This window comes from Mastomys coucha, unplaced genomic scaffold (assembly GCF_008632895.1).
Source record: "Mastomys coucha isolate ucsf_1 unplaced genomic scaffold, UCSF_Mcou_1 pScaffold14, whole genome shotgun sequence".
Classification (NCBI taxonomy): Eukaryota; Metazoa; Chordata; class Mammalia; order Rodentia; family Muridae; genus Mastomys; species Mastomys coucha.
The window spans coordinates 129,906,244-129,929,274 of record NW_022196896.1 but is presented as its reverse complement, the minus strand read 5'-3'; the positions used below and the strand labels follow the sequence as shown (position 1 = coordinate 129,929,274).

General features: G+C 40.7%; 1 protein-coding gene across 6 annotated transcripts in view; it reads left to right on the top strand.

Moving 5' to 3' along the window:
• Positions 1-22,844, top strand: part of Tmem232 (transmembrane protein 232) — a 278,672-nt gene extending 255,828 nt beyond the window's left edge. For all 6 annotated transcript variants that reach the window (XM_031368600.1, XM_031368597.1, XM_031368596.1 and 3 more), the window contains 2 exons: positions 19,584-19,677; positions 22,260-22,844. In XM_031368600.1, coding sequence (XP_031224460.1) covers positions 19,584-19,677; positions 22,260-22,496 — 331 coding nt within the window. In that variant the 3' untranslated portion in view covers positions 22,497-22,844. The remainder of the gene's footprint in view (positions 1-19,583; positions 19,678-22,259) is intronic.
• Positions 22,845-23,031: the final 187 nt, after the last annotated feature.

The window sequence follows — 23,031 nt, the reverse complement described above, 5'->3', positions numbered from 1 at the left end:
AAGATATGAGGTCATTTACAGTAGAGTAATAAATTATTACTGAGCGGACATAGAAGCAATCTTCATATCATGAAACACCTACTATTAAATAATGTAATTCCAAGTTTCCTTCAGGCACAATCACTTCAACAGTTAGTGACTATATTTTAGTTCTCACGCAGCTTCACCCGAAAGCTTCCTGTTAAGTGCCTCAGGAGTTTGCACATGAGTGCATGGGCAGGGCCTGCATGGGCGGGGCCTGCATGGGAGGGGCCTGCAAGCTGTGCTGGGCGTAGAAGATTGCCTGCTGCCATCTATTCAAGTGAAAAGGCCAGTGGCACACACATCTGGTGTGAAGTCTTTAGTAGTTTTCTTTCATTCTCTCCTCCTATGGGCCTTTACTCCTAAAGTGGCAATGGCATAGGATGGAAATGGAGATGATGCTCCAGCAAGTTCGTCTGCATGAAAATCTCTCATTTGTTTGTCTTTTTCTTTGCCTTTAGTTTGTACTGCTGTTGTATAGCTCGGGGTTTTCACGGCTGTCCTTCTTAATGTGATTTACAGAGTCTGCACAGAGAACATTTGACAAAAATCTATTTTTGGTCTCGGTCACGGAATCCTAATTTGCATTTCTTCATGGGTTACCATGGCCTAAATTGATCCTCACTGACCTGGCTCATTTTAAATTACTCAGGGTTTGTCTGTATGTACACAGAACAAAACACTTCCTGTACCTCAGAGGCTGCAAAATCAATCCCAAAGAAATTAGAGTGGTCTGGATGCGTTCTTCAAATACAGTGTGCTCTGTTGTTTTGTTCAAAATTGAGAGGAGTCTCAAAATAAACTAAAATGCTGTAAGCTACTAGCTAACCACCCAGATGATACTTGTACCACTTACGTTTCCCTGTTTAACATGCGACTAATATTCTATTTAGCAACAAAAATGAATCCCATTAATCAATTCATATTGCCTTCTATTGTATTTTCTGAGCAGCTTTGTCAAATTTTTGGCACAAGGGCACATTTTTATTTCACTACAGTCGTAAAGGTTGAGCTGGCAGTGCAAGATAATGTAGCTGTCTTTCCTTAGAAGAGACGTGGCCCAAATTGATAAGGCTCATTTAACCAGTGAGTGATAACAGTAATCAAAACACCTTTGAGTATCTTAGCATTTATTTGTAAATAAATTTGTCTTTAAATAAACTACTGAGCTATAAAAAAACTTATATTACTTATTATGTTTACAAAAAGGATGTGATACCTGGAAATATACTGCATTCACTGAGACTTTTAAGTGCCTAATATATCTAGTATTTTTTTTATAAATAGCTATTCCAATTATAAATAATAAAAACTATAAGCAAGATAAAGGGCTAGAGGGATTTCTGAAAGAAAACTCAGTGGAAGAGATTAGGAAAAATGTTCAGGTGATTGGCAATTGAGTTAGCTAAGTGTTGAAGGAGGAAGCAGCTTAGGACAAGGAAGGAGGCAAGCTGGTCCAGGTGATGGGAACAGTGTTTAAAAATTAAAGCAAAGAAATAAACACAAACAGGCTGCACGTGACCTCCAGGCCTGGTAAGAGGGACATCATTAAGATCCAGTCCTAAGACAGATGAGGCCAACAGCCATCATAATTCCCATGAGGGACTACAGAGCATAAGTAAATCTTATGCCCCAGTCCAGCTATTTTTTAATAAATAAAAAGGGAGGGGCTATGCCCTCTCCCTAGCCTCGAGTGGGCTGAAATAGACTTTTTCCTTGCCACAACTGGCTAGCCCACCTAGGGTGGAGTCTTTCCCTTAGGTGAGGTCTACTGTTCTGCCAAGTCTGCAGCTTCCCTGAAGGAGACATTCCCTGCTGAACTGCTGAACCTACCTTCCAGACAGAACAACAAGATGCCAATGAGGCTACTACGAGATCCTGGGATAGTGGGGGATGGGTGGGCCTTGATCAAAAATAAATAAATAAATAAATAAATAAAGCAAAGATCCAGAGCCATTTAAATGCAGTATAACGTATAGTTCTCATTTGTTAATGTGATTTTCTAAAGGGTATATTTTCAAGAGGCATGCACGCACATGCACGTGTGTACACAAGCACACACACACATACACATGCATTTTCTGGAAATAAAATTACCTGGACATTTTCAGTTTAAAGGAAGATGTTTAAACAAAAGCAAGTGAATCATGAACTGAACTTTTCCTTAAGAGAACAGAGTGCTAAAGAAAGAGAAGGGTTGTAAGATTCGGAGAGCCGACATCCAGGATGTCATCCCACTCACAAAGACACAGAGACAGAGATTGCTGCAATTAGCATGAGGTTTTTAATAATCCAGTATACTGGGGTTGTCCCACATTCAGGGCAAAGGCGACCCTGAGGAACAAAAACACACACACCTTTTATACTCTTTCAGCACATAGGTTTACAGCATGAGTGGGTTAGCTCTCATTGGTGGAGCCCATTGTCTTTTGAGTCCATTGACCTTTATGCCCCAGGTGAGGAGGAGATAACGATTGCATGTAGGAGGGTTGGGGGGAGATCCACCCCTGCTGGGGACATTTCCTGGAACTGTGCATTACCCCTACAATTAGGGCATCTCCTGGGGATGGATGTTTGCTCAGTAAACCCTTCTGAAGCTCTCTATCTTTAGGCTTAATGGACATTCCCGACTCCTCGGTATTTTTATGAGGTGTTCCTGTTTGCTCAATTCTTACATTTCCCCCTCTTTCTTGGAAATATCTCAATCTTGAGATTATGTGTTATACTGCTGTATCTCATCTTGGTTCACTTCCTGATATTGCTGCCTCAACATCATAATCTGTACTGTACTGAAATGCTATCTAATGAAGGTAACCAAGCAATTTAAAATGAAGGGGCCAAAAGTAAGCAATAATAGGAGTATAATCAGTGGTCCTAGACTCCTAGAAGTGTAGAGACCAAAGTTGTGAACCAAGGGGAGGAATTAAACCAGGTTTCAAACCAGCTCTTGCCTTGTACTCTTTCTCTTAGTGCAGCACACAGACCTCCTTCTTTAAGGAATAACAGGTCTAATCCTCTTCTATTCTGAAGGATCATCTCTGAGAGGGAGGTCAGGGATTCTCGGAGGTCAGTCAAAGTCTTTTCTATTTTCTTTATATCTAAATCAATGGCAGCTCTTAGCTACCCATGTATCTTAGGTTGTAAGGCCATAGCAGATGATCCCGTGGCTTCCCCTGCAGCTCCTAAAGCCAACCCCAAAATGACTGCCAGGGTAATCTCCAATTCCCTTTTGTGTCTTACTAAGTTTCCAGCTTCAGGATCCCAGTAATTCAGTACATCTTCATAAGGGTGATATAGCAATCTAGGCATTATCTGGACCATAACACAAAACTCATGGTTGTTATTCAGAATCTCTAAACTTATGTAGGTTGTAATCCCTGAGGCACAGGCCCATCAGTTGTCTAAGGATGGGAGGAGGTATCCAGTTGGATTCTCCATCAGAGGGTATGAAACATTACACAGATATTGCTGGGTTTGTGCGACCTGACCCACACAAAGGGCTTTTGGGGTAATCTCTTGCCCAATGCCCTTTCTCCTTGCAGAACACACTTTAGTCTTTAGCAAGGAGTTCTCTTATGTTGACAGGTACTATCTTACTAGGCTCTCAGGGCTTCCTAGCTTCTTTTCTTTCCTCTCTCTTATCTCTCTTCAGCTCTCTAGCCTCTTATTCTTTCTGACTCTTTTCTTCCTTTTGTCTCCAAACTGCTCACCACTGGTCCCCACTTTGTTTACTAGACTCCATACTTAAAGACCTTTTTCTAAACATTCTATACCTTCACTATGCCCTTTACAGTCCTTCTGCAACATTCCTTTTCTCTTTTTCTGTTTCTCTGTTATAAAACACTTTCTCAGCTACCTGTACCAGTTCTCTCAATGACTTGTATCCCTTCTAACTTTTGTCGTCTTTCAACTCCATCAGAAATCCAGGAATGACTGAATAATAGAGAATATATGGGAAGCCTAACACAGTTTCCAAAAATATTGCCAATTGATAGAGACTGATGGACGCCTGGACAGTTCTTACTACAAAATGTTGGAGCATCAATCTTCAGCCTTCTGGCCCGTGAATGTCTGACAGACAAGAGAAACAGGAATATTAAGGACTTTCCTACTCTGTCTCCGCAGACATAAGCTGTCCTAGGCCGATGTGTCCTTTTTGGACAGTATTGTCTGCAGATGAAGAGGCAACTTTTGCCTAGTGGCTGTCTCGCCACAACTGGGGCAACTCCAATGATGCTCAATTTCTTTTTTGAGTCTGAGAAAGGGTGCTGTCAGGAACAGACAAGTCTCTAGCCAAATGAATAAATAATATCAAATATCACATTCTGTAGATTTCTGATGATTTTGAAAATCAACTATCTATATAAAGTGATCTGGACTATTGTCTGTGAACTACTCTAAGTTATTTTTAATTAAAATCTTGAAATTAAAAAAATCTTGAAATCACCCTAACAATAAGCTCAGAGCCATGAATCTGTTAATTTGGCTCTAAACTCACAAGTTTAAACATCTCAGATCTGTTTATAATAACAATAACAGAAGGACTGGGTATAACCCTGTCTACTAGGGGAAATAAAAGAATTACTTATAAGCCTGCAGACAATTCTTACTGAAACTAGAAATTTCTTAAGTGGATACAGAAAACTTCATCTTTTGGTCTTGAAGTACACACAACAGAACTGTATTAGACCTCTCAGTCAATAAGAAAACTATTGTGCACCTAATCTGAACAACAAATTCTCAATTTAAAGGCTCTTACTCATTTCTTGCATACCAGTTTAAGATGGGAATGGTTTATAACACAAGCCTCAACTTCTAGCAATTACTACTACAAACATAGGATACAAACTAATGATATAAATGTTAAAGCAAACTTTCTGGGAATAAACTATGTATCTAAAGAAATACTTAAATACCTGACCAAATTCTAGTCACACAATGTTTCTAGTTTAAATTATCTTTGCACCAATCAAATCATTTTCAGTACAGTGTAAATATTATCAGAAGGTTCTTTTCTCCAAATTAAGATAGGAGAAATTTATACCAAAGATAACTTTGATTTTGTATCAAAATAATTTCTATACCAAATATGATCATATTAACTCAATAACAAATCATAAGTCTTTCTATTAAATGAGATTATAGCTATACAATTAATTCTGGCTATTTCCTCCCTGTTCCAAATATGACCATTTTACATTTCTTAAAAAGACAACCTATCAACAACCCTCTCCAGCCCCATAGCTCAGGGAACTGGGTCGACGGCTCTTTATAACTTCTTCAAGCTGAATGGGGGTGTTGAGATATTATAAAGGGGGGTTAGAAAAACAGAATTTACTAGTCTTCTGATATCTGTGTCTTGACTGGATCAAGCTGAAGTCCGGGACATCAGGAGTTCAAGCAGGCCGGTTTAGCATGTCTGATGAGGAAATTCACCAAGGCTGTATATTTCTGTAATATATAAACCTCAAAACAAAATTTTAACATCATCAAGATATATATATATATATATACATATATATATATATATATATACACATATATATATATATGTATAGTTTGATTCTCTTCTGTTTGGCTGTCTTGTTTAGCGTGCCTCAGACTCTTATCTGTTAAAAGCAGGCAATTATCACTGCTCTCTCTCTCACAGACTTAGCCTGTAATTTGCCACAGCAAGGGGGCTTAGAGCTGTTCTTTGTTCCAACTTGCCCCACTTGGGTCACGTGACTCAACTTTGGCTGCTTGAGTCACGTCACCCAGGCTACCACCCAACCAAGGAAAAAGAAAAAAGAAATAAAATATAAACATTAACTCTCAGGGTAATAATTTTAAATTACCAGCAAAGTGTACCTGTTTGTGGAAGTGTACATGTGCTGTGGCAATTGCCAATGGGGGGCGGTCCCCTCCTCTCTCTCAGCCCTGGGATTCTGGGAACGCTGTGGGGGGGCGAGACACGGGACTGCAACACTTGGGGTGGGATGGTTCGGCGCTAGGGAGCCCATGCCAGCTGTAAAGGGCGGGGGAAGGGAAGGGTGGTGCTGAGGGTTGCAGCAGGGCACTGACTCAGCTGTGTGTCCTGGCCTCCAGGAACGCCTGCCCCTTGTGCCCCGGCCACAAGCCTGGGGCGCACGACTCAGAACACCGAGCATGGCACGGCTCAGGGGAGGCTCCAGCTCGACGCCCGCTCGCCCACCCACCCTAGCCCTGCCCTAGCTATTGGTCAAGAGGGGTGAAAGTCATCAATCTAAAGTCCAAGAACATAGAACAAGATACCAAGAAGCACAGAGAAAAACAATTACCACACGGATAGCTCAACCTTATCAGGTCCGTGAACACAGAGAAAGACAGTTCACACATAGTTCGCCCCTTCCATGGGCCAAATTATAGACACCAGGTGCTCCTGCACACACAGATAATCAAAGCCAGATCACAGAGTTGCCTGGCCGTGCCAGCCACACCTAGATGAACTAGTTACTCCTGCACACAGCAGGGGCCAGATAAACCAGGTTAGACAGATGGAACTTGGTAGCGGCCTCCTTGCCACCACTCCCAGATGGAGTTGAACCCTTTTGGATCTATCTTCTCAGACAGAGTCCAGAGAGTCCAGGACTCTTGCAGTCTGAGATGGCAAGGTACTTCTACCGGCCTCGAAAGACCTCCAAGAAACTGCTGCGGCCACACAGATCAAAGATACAGATTCAAAAAGTCAGACAGACATTTAAACAGACAAAAACCCGAAAACAACCGCAGTATCTCTGTTCTCCAGTCACTGGTCCCACGAGGAGGAGGACTTTCCCGGCCCATGCACCATGATGTAAGTTTTGGAGAGCCGAGTCTTACGTCTAGGATGTCATCCCACTCACAAAGACACAGAGACGGAGATCGCTGCAATTAGCATGAGGTTTTTAATAATCCAGTATACTGGGGTCATCCCGCATTCCAGGCAAAGGTGATTCAGAGGAACAAAAGCACACACTTTTTATCCTCTTTCAGCACATAGGTTTACAGCATGAGTTGGTTATCTCTCATTGGTGGAGCCCATTGTCTTTTGAGTCCATTGACCTCTGTGCCCCAGGTGAGGAGGAGATACCGGTTGCACATAGGAGGGGTTGGGGGGAGATCCACCCCTACTAGGGACATTTCTTGGAACTGGGCATTACCCCCGCAATTAGAGCATCTCCTGGGGGATGGATATTTGCTCAGTAAACCCTTCTGAAGCTCTCTGTCTTTAGGCTTAATGGACATTCCTGACTCCTCAGTATTTTTATGAGGTATCCCTGTTTGCTCAATTCTTACGGGGGTCAGCTACCTATCTGAGCAAAGCTATTTCCACAATCAGACCATAAATTAACAATGGTTGAGTACGATGTACATATACTTTTATCCCATTACAGTCAAGTGCGGTTTGCCTTGTCTATTGGCCTAACATATAGTCATTCAGTAATATAAACTCTTTGATTTTGTGCCCCAATCTTTCCCTGGGTCCATCATGCCATTTCCATGGGTAAGGATACCCAAGACAGGCATGTATGGATGGTTAGGTATGTACGATTAGCTGACTCAGGTTGGAAGGCTGGAGTTACTACTGTATTGCTGGGACCTGATAGAGCTGTAATATAGTCCAGTTATATGTACAAGACAACAGCTTAAGGGTTCTGATGTGTTCATTGCAGTTTTGGCCTGAAGAGTGCATCTATGGACTAGAGCATGTATAACCAAAGAGTGGTCCAGGGCACTGTACAACTGCATTTGGTCACTGGCATCCTCCTGTATCAGTTCTGTTTGTCAGAACACATGTCATCTGTTCTGATTAGTTGGTGCTCAAGTCATTTAACCATTAAACATATAAGACCAATTCCTGGCTCTTCCAGCTTTTGTGGAAAGCACAACAGAGTGGGGGTTAACTTTAGCATGGCAGAACTCGCAACAGTTTAAATGTTGAATAAAAGCTAGATATTTGGAACTAAGAAAATTTCTAAGGTTAAAAAAACTCCAACCAAAAACCAAAACCAAACCAAGCCAAAACAAAAAAACGAGGAATTCCAAACACTTTGTAATGATGGTTGACCTTGAGTTCATGATCCTCCTACCTCATGTCCTGAGTCCTGGGGTCCCAGCTATGACTGAGCACTGGGGTCCCAGCTATGACTGAGTGCTGGGGTCTCAGCTATGACTGAGTGCTGGAGTCCCAGCTATGACTGAGCGCTGGAGTCCCAGCTATGACTGAGTGCTGGGGTCCCAGCTATGACTGAGTCCTGGGGTCCCAGCTATGACTGAGCACTGGGGTCCCAGCTATGACTGAGCACTGGGGTCCCAGCTATGACTGAGCGCTGGGGTTCCATCTATGACTGAGCGCTGGGGTCCCAGCTATGACTGAGCTCTGGGATCCCAGCTATGACTGAGTGCTGGGGTCCCAGCTATGACTGAGCGCTGGAGTCCCAGCTATGACTGAGTGCTGGGGTCCCAGCTATGACTGAGTCCTGGGGTCCCAGCTATGACTGAGCGCTGGGGTTCCAGCTATGACTGAGTCTTGGAGTCCCAGCTATGACTGAGCGCTGGGGTCCCAGCTATGACTGAGCGCTGGGGTCCCAGCTATGACAGAGTCCTGGGGTTCCAGCTATGACAGATGTACTCAGTTTGTGTCTTCTCTGTTTTGAGTTCATATTTTCCTTTGAACTTGGAGATGTCAGGTGGGTGCTCTATGGGTAATGCCATGGAGTTATTTTCATGGCCTCTTTTCTGTCCTGTTGATCACTGTTGCTCTGCTAATCTTCACTGTGGCACTTGGCTTTTCCCTCATCTGCTCTCATTTCACAGTGCTTTTTTTTTCTTTGTTTCATTTTTATAAATGTGTCTTCCTCTTTTATAGATATGACACATCTTTGCCCAAAGTATCAAGTACCAATTTTCTGTTCCCTCTTTCCAGTTATTACAAAATATTTTTTAGAATTATATCTTCTTCATTTATGAAATGATGTATTGACATCCTTTCCTTGCAATGATTTCAAGACTTTATTGACAACTTTCTTCTGCTTGCTGTGTATATGAAAGTGAACTCTACAGAAGACTGGGGTTTATCAGTAAGATATATTTATAAGTTGTCTTCGTGTCCCTGATTTCATATTTATGTGATGGGGGAGGCCATTTTGATCTATATCTGTGTGGCATGGTGATGGTCAAAATGCCTAACCTCTTCCTGAGCTCTTCTTGGGGGCATCATGTGACTTTCCTGAGATGTTTAAAAACAACAACAACAAAACCATACTCATTGGCATCATATAGAGAGAAAACTTGTAGATCAAAAAAAAAAAAAAAGAAATTCCATCCAAGTCCAGCTTCGTGAACCATTGAGTTTATTGGGGTTACTTACAGAATGTGGATGCCCAAAAGGCATCTATACCATCAGGGAGTATCTTTGGTTACTTATCCATACCTGAAGAGTCCCATCCACTCACAGTATAGATGCATCATATATCAAGGCATTTCCTGGCTAACGTATGAGTGGCTATACAACCAAAGTAAATTGTTTACTCTTTTCATAGTCTCAGAGAAGGGAGGAATCCGATATGGGTTCTTAAGCCTTGGAATTCTCATGAGCCTGTTGAATCTCTTTAGGTATAAGATTCTCATGAGCCTCCACATGTATTGTCCTGAGGAGAGTTAATAGGCCTTACCTCAGGAACATCCCATGAGACTCAAGATGGCCATGGTCATGTCAAACGGAAGAAATAGCTCATGAAAATGAGGATATGACATTAATCCTAGCTATTGTTCCTGGGCCTCAGAAATGTCAGCAATGATATTTCTATCTTAAAGGCAGGGCCTTTTCAGTCTGCCCCCCGACCCCACGCCAGGTTTTTTCTTTTTCTCCTCAATGGACCATAACTATTAGTCATAACTATTCTTTCTAGGATATACCATAATCACTACCCCTCAATTTTCTTCTATTTGGTTTTTAAATTACTTTATATCTTGTAAAGTATAATTGTAACTATAAGAGATGCAAAACAGGGAGGGTTAAACTACCCCTTGGTGCTATGGTGTCAGTCCCTGGGGGTCTTGCCTCCATTGTTTTAAAGCCAGATGGTTATGCCTGCTTTTAGATACTGGATCTGAAAAGCAGTTTCTTTACTTCTATTTAAATGGCTCTCATTTTAAGCTATAGCCCCAGTGACTCCTAGCTCATTGTATTGCCCCACAGAAAGTACGACTTCCAGGTTGTACCCGGTTTTCAGCACGCTTGTTGCGACTCCACTAAGCAGATTCTATACAAGAGCAAAGCTGTAATGAATGAGAGTGAGAAGCCAAGTCCAGGGCATAATTTGGAACCATGTATATAGCTCGATGAAAGAGTATATGCCCAGCATGCATGAAGCCCTGGAGTCAATCTACACTACTGAAAACAAAAGGGATAATTGCCAGACCTCATACTATTTACCATCACTAATAATGTCAGTGTATTTTATAATTAAAGAAACATACCCAAAAGGTCAATACATCATAATTGAAACCCAGACTATAACAGTCATGGGACACTCATGCCTAGCTGCTTAGTTCCCCGACACTGAAAGTTGGGTACTATAGGGTACACTATCCAGCAGGAAGGAAGTCACACACCTTTCACCTCCTTCTATTTTTTTCTCCAAATCTGTATAGTTACCATGGCAACCAATTGGTCCTCTCCTATGATCATCCTTCCAATCTTTCATAATGACCACCACTATCCTACTTCGATCGCTTCAGATATGGCCCCACATCACAGAGTATTTTTCGTTCAATCCGCACAATCATCAGAACAATCATTTTGAAACAGAATTCTGATCATGCTATTTCCCTGCTTCAAAGCCTTCAAAGCTACATGGCCGTAGTCCTGAATACAGGTAGGCTTCATCGGAAACTGCTGCCAGTCTCAGAGCCCACAATTTATCTGTAACTTCCGCCCTCATATCCTCCTTTCTCACCTCAAGTTCAGAGTGACAGATACATCCAGGCACGGGACTATCAGATAGCTTTGTCTCAGCAAGGTGAAAAAGGGCCTGACTCCAGAGAGGGCAGCTCCACAGTGACTTCCAGTAATCCTCGACTCCTGAGTGTACATGTCGATGTCTAGTGTGTTTCACTGAATGTGGTACAAACTTAATTCTTAACTTCTAGGGAATAGAATGGGTCAGATGAGATGAGAAGCCACTTCCAAGGGTAGGCAGCAAATATGACATCTGTGGTGGAGGCACTCAATCTGAAGAGAATCAATAGCCATACCTTGAGCTGCTCTAAAGGACAGATGGAAGGAGCAAGAAATTGAATGTGTCTGACCAACAGCCAATACGGCCACGAGGCTTCCAACAGTCTTGTGTGTAAAGTCATAACTGGGTGCTCACTCGACTGAGATTCGAGATGGCTGAGGTACCTGGCGGCAGCAACCTTTCTATGTTGGGCACTGTCCAAATTCTTGACCCAGAAAAATTGAGAAGATAAATGTCTGTTATTTTGGCTTGCTAATTTGTGATGCAGCATTATGTAACTAACATAATCACTACCCAATGAGAGTGATTTTTCACCATGCCCTACAACCCAACCAGAGTTTACAATTGTCTATGTACTATTTCATTCATAAACACAAGTGATGGACAAGAGGTTCATGAAAAAAAAATAGATGCAGTGTCACAGTTAACATAATTTTCTTTATTATGGTGATGATGATGATGATGATGACACCACGCACCAGAGGCAAGACAGTGAAACAATTGCTTCTGGGCATTGAAAACGAATTACATCAGCATCAGAACTGTGACTGGCCTGAGTTATATTTGGCTGGCAATATTTGGTTAGCTAGGAAGATGTCATATAAAATTCATAGTTAAGATAGCAAACGACATCTGAACATATCCCACCAAGGTCTATTGAGTCTGACAATGCAGTGTTTGGCTTCACTGACTGACTTCCTCTCACTAGTTACACTTTGAGGGACGTCCTACTGTGCTCTCGCAAATGAGGAATTGGGCCAGGAAACTGACAGGAAGCAGTGGTTGCTCCCAAGAGAAAGCAGACTTGGAAATAGTGTCTCAATAGAATATTTTCAGGCATGAGAGCAGCCAATTTCAAGGAATGTAAAGAAACAAAAATCCCCTACAACATAACAACAAAACAAAATAAAACCAAAACAACCCTTCCCTGCTCCACAAAAAAAGGAAAAAAATAAATAAGTCAACCAACCTACCAAACAACTAAAGCCAATAACATTCAACATATTCAAACTGGAAAACATCTTTTGTTCTCCACCAGTCCTTGCCTGTCAGGGCACATGGCTATGTCTTCTCACTTGCATTGTACGTCATGAGGCATAGGACATACAGACTGCAGTTCTCAGTGACTCTGCACGAGTCCCGCCCAGTCTCCAGATTTGCTTCAGAGGTGCAGTTGGAGTCACACTCTTGGGTCGTCTGCCTTGTGAAACCACTTGTGTATGATCCTGACTCCATCTTCTGACTTTCCACACCCCCTCCCCCCACCAAACATATCACAATCCTGTTGTGAAAAATCACATAGATTAGTGTCTACACTTCAAGTAATGAGAAGGCCCCAGACTCTGATCTATAAATTGACTTAGGAGATTGTTGACAAACTGCAGGAGGGCATTTATTGAGTGGGCAATGTGAGAGTGTCAGCAGGTTCTGTTTGGCCCCAAACTGGAACATTTTATGTCTATAAATACAAAAGGAATGTCTTACACAGAGCAGGTATGTATACAGGCTACTTTGCCCAACAATTGCAAAAACAAATTTTCAAGGCATTTACTATGTGTCCCTTTGTTGCTTCTGTAGGCTCCATTCAACTTGAAGACACTTGAAACTTTCCAGCTGAAATTGTATGTGGGAACCACTAGATCAGTGCCCTGGCTGGCAGGGAGTATTGAGATGGACACTGTAGAAGCCAGTGTCTTAGAGCGCCTGGGACAGCTTTATTGGGAATGTCAGAAGTCCAATGACCCTGGGGTCTCCCTCTGACTCTTTTCCACATTAAGTAGTTATCAGAACATTGCTTCAGCTGCAGCTGTTGGAGGAGAGAGAACAGAACATTTTCACCAGCGTTGGGTAGATTGACCTACAGACGGATTAAAGAATGGCCCAAAGTCTCTGATTAGTCGTTATAAAAGATTTTAAATGTGGGAACAGGTGGCAGTAAAAATAATAGCCAGTGGAGAGCAAATCCTTACTGATCTACCTTTTTAAAAGTAGACAAGAAAATGGGTTTGCTGTTAGTTCGCTTTTGGTGGTGGTGGTTTTTTTTTTTGTGTGTGTGGTTTCTTTAAATGCTAGGTTTCTTGTAAAGTACTTCAAAAATCTTACTCTTTCGTAGCAGCTATGTATAAACCTGAGACTGTGCTTGGGTGAGCCAATTCAGGCAGAGGAAATAAAAGTAGTATTCAAAGTATAATCAGATATGATTTACAATTTGCACCACTCAGCAATCCCAAATGGAAAATAAAAATATTTAATTGGGATAAAGATCTTCCCCTCAGGTGCTCAGTAAATCACCTAATTAAAAACTCCCTCTCTGAGAAATGCATGAAAAATTAAATCTGACAGGTGGGCTATTGAGTCTAAAACTCATAGTTGAATACGTCCGTGAAGATTTGAAATACTTAGTTTCCAGGGATGAGGCATGGTTCTTAAGAAGATGAATGGAAATGAGAGAAATGTAACTGAAGCCTGAACAGATGGTTCTGGTCTCACTTTCTGAAGCTTTGATGACCTTCCCGAGCAGCCTGTAGATAAGGCATTGTCGACGCGCTCAGAGACTTCCAGAGCCTTGAGGAAGCTATGATCAGCTTGAATTCTGACTTCCAGTCTATGAATGCCCCCACCCCCGGCCGTATAATCTAACAGTAAAATATGAGCAAATCCCGTAAAGGGGGCAGAAGGCGGATACAAACATGATGCAGTCTTAGGTCAGTCACATTAAGTACAGAACAAATGTGTTTTGTCAGAGGGAAAATTAAAGACTCACGATTTCTTATAGCGTGTTCTCTGGGACCGTGGGTCTGTGAATTGGGAGATGTGGCTCACGGTACCCTCTACATGGTACCCTACCGGAGCTGGAGGGCACTGAGCTAAGGAGACGTTAGGTGTACAAAGACGATTTAATCCTCTGTGGATTTCTGTGGACAAGTATGGTCTAAACTTGGTCATGCTGAGCAACATAATCAGAGGACAATTTTGTAAGTAGCAAATAGACCTGGAGAAATAGATGTGCCCCTCAGTGGGCCCAGGAAAAGAGCAGGGACAAAAGCCACAGGTAGATAGGGTGTGCTCAGTACTGGGTGCACCAAATTACACAGCGGAGCCTTGCGGTGGTATTTCTGAGGCTGAGGACCTTAAAACAAGTATAATTGGAAAGGCCTGGGTGTGTTTTCAGATGGCTCTTCCATGGCCTTGTGGAGAAGTCACACTGTCAGTGAGAGCATACGGGGCTTGCACACGTCTTAGGGAACAACTGACTACCTTCTTGGGGATGGATGGTCTGAGTGGTAGTGTATGAACTACTCCTCGGGTAATTTATGTTGGACCTATCCAGGCGCAAGGCGCAAGCGCAGTCAACATACTTCAGCTTTGCTGTAACTGTTTCACATTTTAAAATCTTACATTCTATATCCATCCAATCACCTATACATAGATAACTTTGTATCTCATTTTGATTATTGAGGAAAATATACTCCAGATATGCTTCATGCATGCAAATATGTGCTTTTTCTATTTTACTTGGCTTTTACATATGTATGTGCAAATTTAATAATACCACCAAATGATGATAATAGTATAATAAAATTAAGAGGCAAATCCCAATGATCCAAGTGAAGCAATGAATGTTGCTAAAACTGGAAACTCTTTGTATCTCTGCAATTGATTAGCTTTTTCTTCATTGCAAAGGCCAAAATATTATAGCTTTTATATCATTCTTTCATTTAAAAATTATTTTCTTCAACTCTATGCATTCTTAAAACTGCATTATTTATTTATAAGTAAAATTATACCATATATTTTCCTACATAATTTTTGTTTTACCTTTTTTATGTGATTTCATATTTTATATGGTTCATTAATTAAGTTTAAATAATAATTTACATTATTTTTACATTGAACATTTTATATATTAAATAATAAATCATAACTTTTAAATTTAAGGTATTAGAATTATATAAAAACTGCTAGTTTGTCTTTGTACTATTGGTAAAGTCTGGGTTATTTCTAGTTTTCTATCATTGTATGAATATTCACATGTGCATTCCCTTGATTTTAATGTGGGTCCTTACTTGAGCCAGACAGTTCTACTTCTCAAAAATTTTCCCACTCACTATTCTTTTCTTCCTGTACTTATATCCTTCTGATAAATTTTCTATTTCATGTGTTGACTTTCAATTCTAGCATTAATATCTAGATTATTAGAAAATAATCCATATAAGGTCCTATTTTCTTATGAAATTCTGTTTTGTTTTTTTTTTTTACTATTTTATTTGAATATTATCATTTTCTTTCTTCTTTTCTTTCTGTTTTTTTGCAATGGTGGCAGGCATACAAACTCAGCACCTTATGCCAACTAGACAAGCTGTTCTACCACTATGATCGCCTGCAGCCTGGCTATCAGAGTTCTTTAAAAGCCTATATTTACAGTTTCAATATGAATTCTTTTAATGAATGGTGAAATGTGTATGTGAAAAAAAATAAAAAATCAATAGGGCTGGAGAGATAGTTCAATATTTAGGAGAATTTGTTGCTTTTGCAGAGGACCCAGGTTAGATTGCCAGCACCTACATAGTTGACAACTGTTTGTAACTCCAGTTCTAGAGGACCCAGTGTCCCTATCTGGCCCTAGCACTGCATACATGTGGTACTCAGACATCCAGGCAAAACACTCATACGTAGTAATAAAGACAGATTTATAAATACATACATATATATACACATATATACATATATATATATATATATATATATATATATATATATACTATATATATATAGTTGGTATTCAGTGCATCTAAAACAACCCCTCTTCCACTTCGTGACTTGGTTATTGGGAGGCTGCTTTGTCTAACCTGACCTGAAGCAGCAAGGAGGGTCTATCTATTAATTCAAATCTATTTCTGATTCAACTATAACACCAAATTACAGATTTTCATGAGACCCTGAAATATTTATGAAAGGTCTTTTTAAATTTTCAGGTTCAGAACTTCAAACTTTGCCTTCTGTTCTGAAAACTGACCCTGGGCTGGTTAGCAGTTCACAGGGGTCCTCTGACCTCTCTTTGCTTAAGTATCAAGCAAGCTCACATTCTCAATGCTCTGTCCCTCAATTCTGGGCTGTCGATAGCTCTGAAATCTAATTTTACGTTACCAATCCCTTGGAGTTTCCAAGTCTCTACTAACTTCTTTCTTTCTAAACAAAAATTCTTTCCTTGAGTTTTTTTGTTTTTGTTTTGTTTTGTTTTTGTTTTCGTTTTTTTGCTTTTGCTCCATAAAACAATTGTGTAAAAGCCCCTATGGAGGTGCAGGACTTAGAAAATACTGCTTATCCCAATGGTCCATTTCTTGGATGCCTTGGCAATTCTTGTTCTGGTTGCTTCTGTGGGCCATTGATGCTTTTAAACCAGTTTTATTAAAGAACCTTTGACCTTTGTAATAGTGGTTGTCTCTAGAGTCATTGGTCTTCTTTAAGCCTCAATTTCATAGTGACAGACAAATATCACAGTGCTTTGAATCTTATGTCAAGGTGTGATACAGGGCGATAGAGACCTCGATCTCTGTGTGCTGCCTGCCCCTGTGTCCTGACAGAATTGTTTCTTAGGAATAACTTCCAGGGCTCTCAGAACAAACTGGTCATCCCATACACCATCTGGAAAGCATCCATGTATATGTATATAAGAATGAAACTAAGTCACAAATGTGACTTTTTTTTTTTTTCATCCAGATCCAAGTCTACTGGGACAACTACACGAAACAAGTCTTTTATAACTTTGTAGCTCAAAAACTGTATCGTACCACTTTACAACACTTTTCCAGCGTCCTACAGACACCAGCGGCCCTACAGACGCCTGCGGCCCTACAGACGCCTGTGGCCCTACAGACGCCTGCGTCCTACAGACGCCTACCTGCGCTTTCTTCCATGAGAGCATTGAAGTTTTGGATGACAGCGTCCAATGCTTTCCTTTTCTTGTCTCTTTATCAGTCTTATGACATCAGCCTCTTCGCAATGGGTATTGGTTCAACCGACCAGGAGAACAAGTGAGACCCCTCAGGCTCACTGTATCGCAGCAGCATTTATCTACACCAGCTCTCCACACCTCTCCCCAGATTATTTTGTCACTCTTGCAATCTATAGTTATGTTGAACTGAATTATCCAAAAGATGCTTCCCAACCCCAACTCTCAACGTCTGTGCATGGGACGTTACTTGGAAACAAAGGAAATTTTCCCAAATGTAGTCGATATCAGGCTCTGAAGATAAGACCATCCCGGGTTAGGCAGCTGCGCCAAAGAAAAATTGTGCTGGGTGCAACAAGCAGGCAATGGGGCTCTACTCAAGGACACTCGATGGGAGGAGGCGTTTGAACTCGGCGATAGCTTCTAAGCCAGGGAAAGGCTAGAGAAGAATGAGATTAGGTGACTGTGACCTGTTAGTTAATTGTAACTTATCCAAGGCTCCCAGGCTTCCCTCACAGAGACTGGCAAATGGTGGCTAACTTCGTAGATAGTTATAGTTAAAGAAAGAGCTCCAGGTCATTGAGGAGGACATCCCGGGTTATAAAACTATATCGAGAGAGGCTCAGCTGAGATCTACATTTCAAAGGGCTGAAAGAGAATTTAGAATTGATGGCTTTAAGGGAAACCCTTTAAGAAAATGGAGGTTTATAGCCTGTAGCCTAAATGACACCCACCTAATGTTTTGTTAGACAGAGGCAACATGAGAGCTATTTTGGTCACATGACTCTTAAATCCAATGATAGTATTCCTGTGCACAGGAGGAAGTGGCCCTGGGAAGACAGACACATGAGGATAACTTATTGCCTCAGCCAGGGGATAGTGCGGATAACCAATCCCTCCTAGAGAGCAGAAGCACATTCCGTGCTGGGGCTATTAGAAGGATCAACCGGCAACACTCCAGACCATGGAATTACAGGAAAATTGTCTTTATTTCTCTCTTACTATAAAATACGGAATTCCTCAACTCATTAAAGACTCATCACAACTGCCACGTTTTTTACTCATTCCCTTGTCCTGTAGTTGCTGGGATAAGCTAACAGCTGTGGCTTCCTCCTTTACACTATGTTGATAATGACACTGTAATGATGTTACAACTGACCCCCGTATAGCATTCGATGCACACCTTACCTCCTTGAGATAGAAAGTAATGTTCTCCATGTTAGGGATACAGTAACACTATATAACAGAGGCAAAGTCATGTGCTTAAGTATTTTCGTTATCTTAACAAATGGTTCTTCCATTCTCATTTTGCCCTGAATTTACTGTTATTTATGCATTTTTTTTCTTGGTGCAAACGAATCAACAGCTATAACTAAAAACCACAGATATATAAGCAGACCCATTTAAGTTTTCCTTTTAAAGTCCCTTTTAGCATTATATAGTTGGTACTTAAATTCTTTTATATATTATTTAAGAAGGATTTCGAGACAATTTACTTAAATACTTTTAACCTTTAAATAATTTCTAAGATTCTATCTTACATTTCAGAGTGCTTAGCACAGTTCTCTGAACTTTGGAATGCCTAGCTTTCGTGGAATGAATACAGTTAACCCAAGGGTCAGCCCCTGTCTGTCCTCCAACTCCTAGCCCTACAGTTAACCCAAGGGTCAGCCCGTCTGTCCTCCAACTCGTCAGCTCTTGTCTGTCCTCCAACTCCTAGCCCTCTAGAGTCACAGTTTTCTTTAATGTTTTAATAGAGTGTCGAGAAGAGTGTGCAAGCCTCTCTTGCTCATACTGCTTCTTGGTATTACTGGATGGGAGAGAGCTCCACATTCCCCTGTGCTGCATTGCTTTCTTTGAACCATGTATCTGCTTCACTGAGCAACCCATCTCCTGAGATCATGGCTCTCTTACAGTAGCTCTCTTACATCATGTTTTCATTATTTCTTCGATCAAATTCTTAGGCTTAGGCATCCCTTAGAGCTTTCAAGGTGGTAGAGTCCTATGAGGGAGTGATGGGCGTGTTCCCCACTGAGTACGGCAGTATTCCAATATCATAGCTTACCTTTTGTGTTCTTACAGCTCATTGGCTATGTATCAGCTGTAGAGTTTGCATCTGCCCACAAGAAGATTGTCTTTTTTAAAAAATATTTTCTAGTTTTCATTGTATATTTAATGTCTTACTCTCAAAAATGCTAGTTGTGGTAATCCAAAATGACTTTGACAAACTACAAGCTAGCATATCAGTAATCTATCAGAGTAAGGTTAAATAGATGCTTAATAATTAACCGTGACTTAAATGCATCTTAATGAAGGATCATGTCTCAACCTAATGCTAGATGTATTTTTTGTGTGTTCTTTTGAAGGGATCATTCTTCCATGGTAGAAGTTTCCATGTCTCAGTATCCAAATTTCTTCACCAAGGCAGATAAGAAATTGAAAGAAATCATTGACCATCATGTAAGACTGACTTCCTTTTTTTAATTAAAAAATGAATATAATTACATTATTTTCACACTTCCTTACTTCCCTCCAATTCTTTCCCTACTCTCCTTCAAATTCATAGCCTATATTTACTTAATTGTTGATAAATGTGCATATATCGAAATATACAGATACAGCCTGCTCCAGGCTGTATAATGTTAATGTTACAGTGTGTATAATGTTAAGTGCATATACATGATCTCAGGGCCAAACATTTGGTATTGGATAAACAATTTTGGACCTCTTCCCTGGGAAAGAGTATTTTTTTTCCAAATCTTATCATTTGTTAATACTAATCTGTACGGTTTTGTTTTTAACCAGGGTTAAAGCCTTACGATATTTTCCCTTTTGTATCAGCATGTTTTACAGTGTCATCCCTGTTTAGATCTTGCCTAGGTAGCCATGGCAATGAGACTTTATGGGTACAGCTTCTCTGACGTTCTAGGAATAGTGCTCATCCTCCTATCACATCACACAGACTAGCAGATTGGATGGAAACAGGTTCTCCCTTTTGCTGACTCAGTGAAGTACACTTTGTCCTCAAAGATGGACACTGACTTAGTGTGAAAAGACGAACAAGGATCTTCCAAGCAATCAGGACCACGATGAACCCAATTACTGCCACCCGAGTATGCTGCAAAATAGACTTCAAACCAAATCCAGTCAGAAGAGGTGGAGTCACTTCAGACAGATAAATGTGGAAAAATCAATCAAGAGGAAATGACAGTTTTAAATATATATACACTAAAGACAGGCTTAACTAATTTTATAAAACAAATCAACTAGATCTATGCTTACAGATTGATGGAGAGTAAATAATACACCATTGAATTATAAAAGAATGAAAAGTAAAATTTAAAAATTTCTGGAATTGTATAACAATAAATACATAATACCTATGAATGTAGTGCTAAGAGAGAAACCTTAAAGTTCTGAGAGACAGAGAGAGAGAGAAGGAGAATTTTGAAATCAACGACCTAATGTACCTTAAGGCTAAAAATAAATAACTCAGAACAGGGCAGAAATTAGTGAAATACAATAAACAATTAGAGATCTTCAGGGGGTCTGCGTCTATCAGATCTGATCCTTATCACTCTGGAAGTGGTCCAAAGCCCTTTCCTCTTTTCTGTCAGCACAGATACGGAGCCTCTCTCTTGAAATGGCATGTCCTCGGTCCAGCAACCCGAAGTCATCAAAAGTATAGATGGATTCCACTTAGCAGGCTCTTTTTTATTTAGATCTGCTCTATATTGACCTCTCTCATAGAGGATTTGTAATACCATTATAATCATCAGACATTTGACCACCTTCATTTTGATAACTAAAACAATTTATTATTATTTATTGAGTTGGAGTGTCTCTCTGTAGCCCAAGCTGACCTGGATTTGTTTTGATCAGACTGTCCTCAGAGCCACAAGAAACCTGACTGTCCTTGCCTTTGTCTCCTGAGCATTGAGATCAAAGGCCTGGATTTACTCATTCATTCACATCTCCTTAAGAACATTTATGATATCAATTTCCATTTATTTCTCCCTTCTTTGGAGATTAATATTCCCATAGATGAATATATCTATATATTCTTTCTACTCCCAGATGTCCCACCTCTATCTCCTGCCTAAGCCACAGGCTTTTTAATTGATAGGTGAAGCATCCATACAATGCACAAGATGCTCTCTCTACACAGGCCTTCTACTGTAAGCACATACGATACTATAATTGAACAGGCCTTCTACTATAAGCACATGTGATATTATTAAATAGGTCATCTACTATAAGCACATGTGATATTATTAAATAGGCCATCTACTATAAGCATATATGATATTATTATGCTTCAGTTTCAGTGTTTACTCATATGAGTATTTGAACATTTTGCAAAACTCTAGTCTTGCAGTAAGGTTGCATGGCATGCTGTGAGTGTTACATTGAGAGTGACAGACAAACAAACAAACACACAAAAACAAAACAACAAGACATTGCAGGTGGGAGTCTTAGGGGTTTCCATAGATCATGCCTGGAGTGACTCCACACCGAACAGTCCGCTCAGTCTGAAGAGGGTTTGCTACCTCTTGTACACATTTCCTCCGACACCAGTGTTAGAAGAGGGTAAATTCCCCTGGCATTGAGTTCTTCACCGTCCTTAGCTCCAACACTAACTACACCTTATTAGCTTTCCTCATGTCAGACAGGCCGGTCTGTGCAACCTTATTAGCAATAAGATTGAACCTGTTGCTTTAGTATGTATTTTCTGTGTGTCTTTTTTCCCTTCAGTGATAGCTTTCATTTTATAGTGTAGGCTGTCATGGAAATATCAGTATTGAACAGGACAGCAAAATACCCTGGGATGTAGAAACAAATCTTACCTTTAAGATGAAATTCTGTCCTGTGGGGCATGGAGATGTTTGTGCATTTTTCAAATATGTTAGAGTATAAGAACTTGAGGGACACCCCTGTAAACAGGAGAACAGCCAGAGAAGTGCGCATTTGAAAAGCTATTTTGACACGGACTTTTTCTGTGGAAAAGTAAATACGTAAATGAATTATTATCTCTGTTACAGTGGCGAAAAGATATGGAGGCCCGAAAGCGAGAAGAGGCAGTGTGTGAGGCCCAAAATCAGAAGGACAAGGAGGAAAAGGAGAAGATTCGCTTTCAAGAAATTATGAAGCAGAGAGAAAGGAAACTGAACAAACAAACCAAACCCTATGAAATAGTTCCTTCAGAAAAAGAAAGTGACCCAGAAAACAAATGTGGGTTCTGCAAGCTGGAACCCAGCACTGCACCAAACTCTAAGTGAGCTCGGTGTAGACGAGCTTTCTTAGAGTCAGCCTGCAGCCATTTTTAAAGACCATTTTTAACCTTGGCATCTGTTAGTAGTCACAGCATAGTCTTAAATTAGCAGTCACCTCTTCATCACGTTAGGTGAAGTGGTTTTGCCAGCTATACCCATTCTTCGCTCAGCGGCTCTCCCCCTGTTCGAGGATTGCTCTTTCAACCACTCTCTGCACTGTGAGGAGAAAGCGAAAAGAAACCTGACTAACCAGTCGGGACATGAGGGGGCGGTGCGAATTTTTCTTTAGAGCGTGAGTGAATATGGGATTGAGCCCCTAGAATCACTCCTATTTGAATAAAGAAATTAGGACGACTCTGGAATCTGTATTTTATCGTCGGTTTTCGAAGAACTAAACCCCATTTGATACATGACTGTGCAGAAGCAAGGCCAGAAAGGCAAGTCTCCTAGATTGGTGTGATGTCTAAGGGATGGCCTTAATCCATGGTGATCTGATAGGATACAAGGAATTATTTCAATCTTCTTGTATCTGTTGAGGACT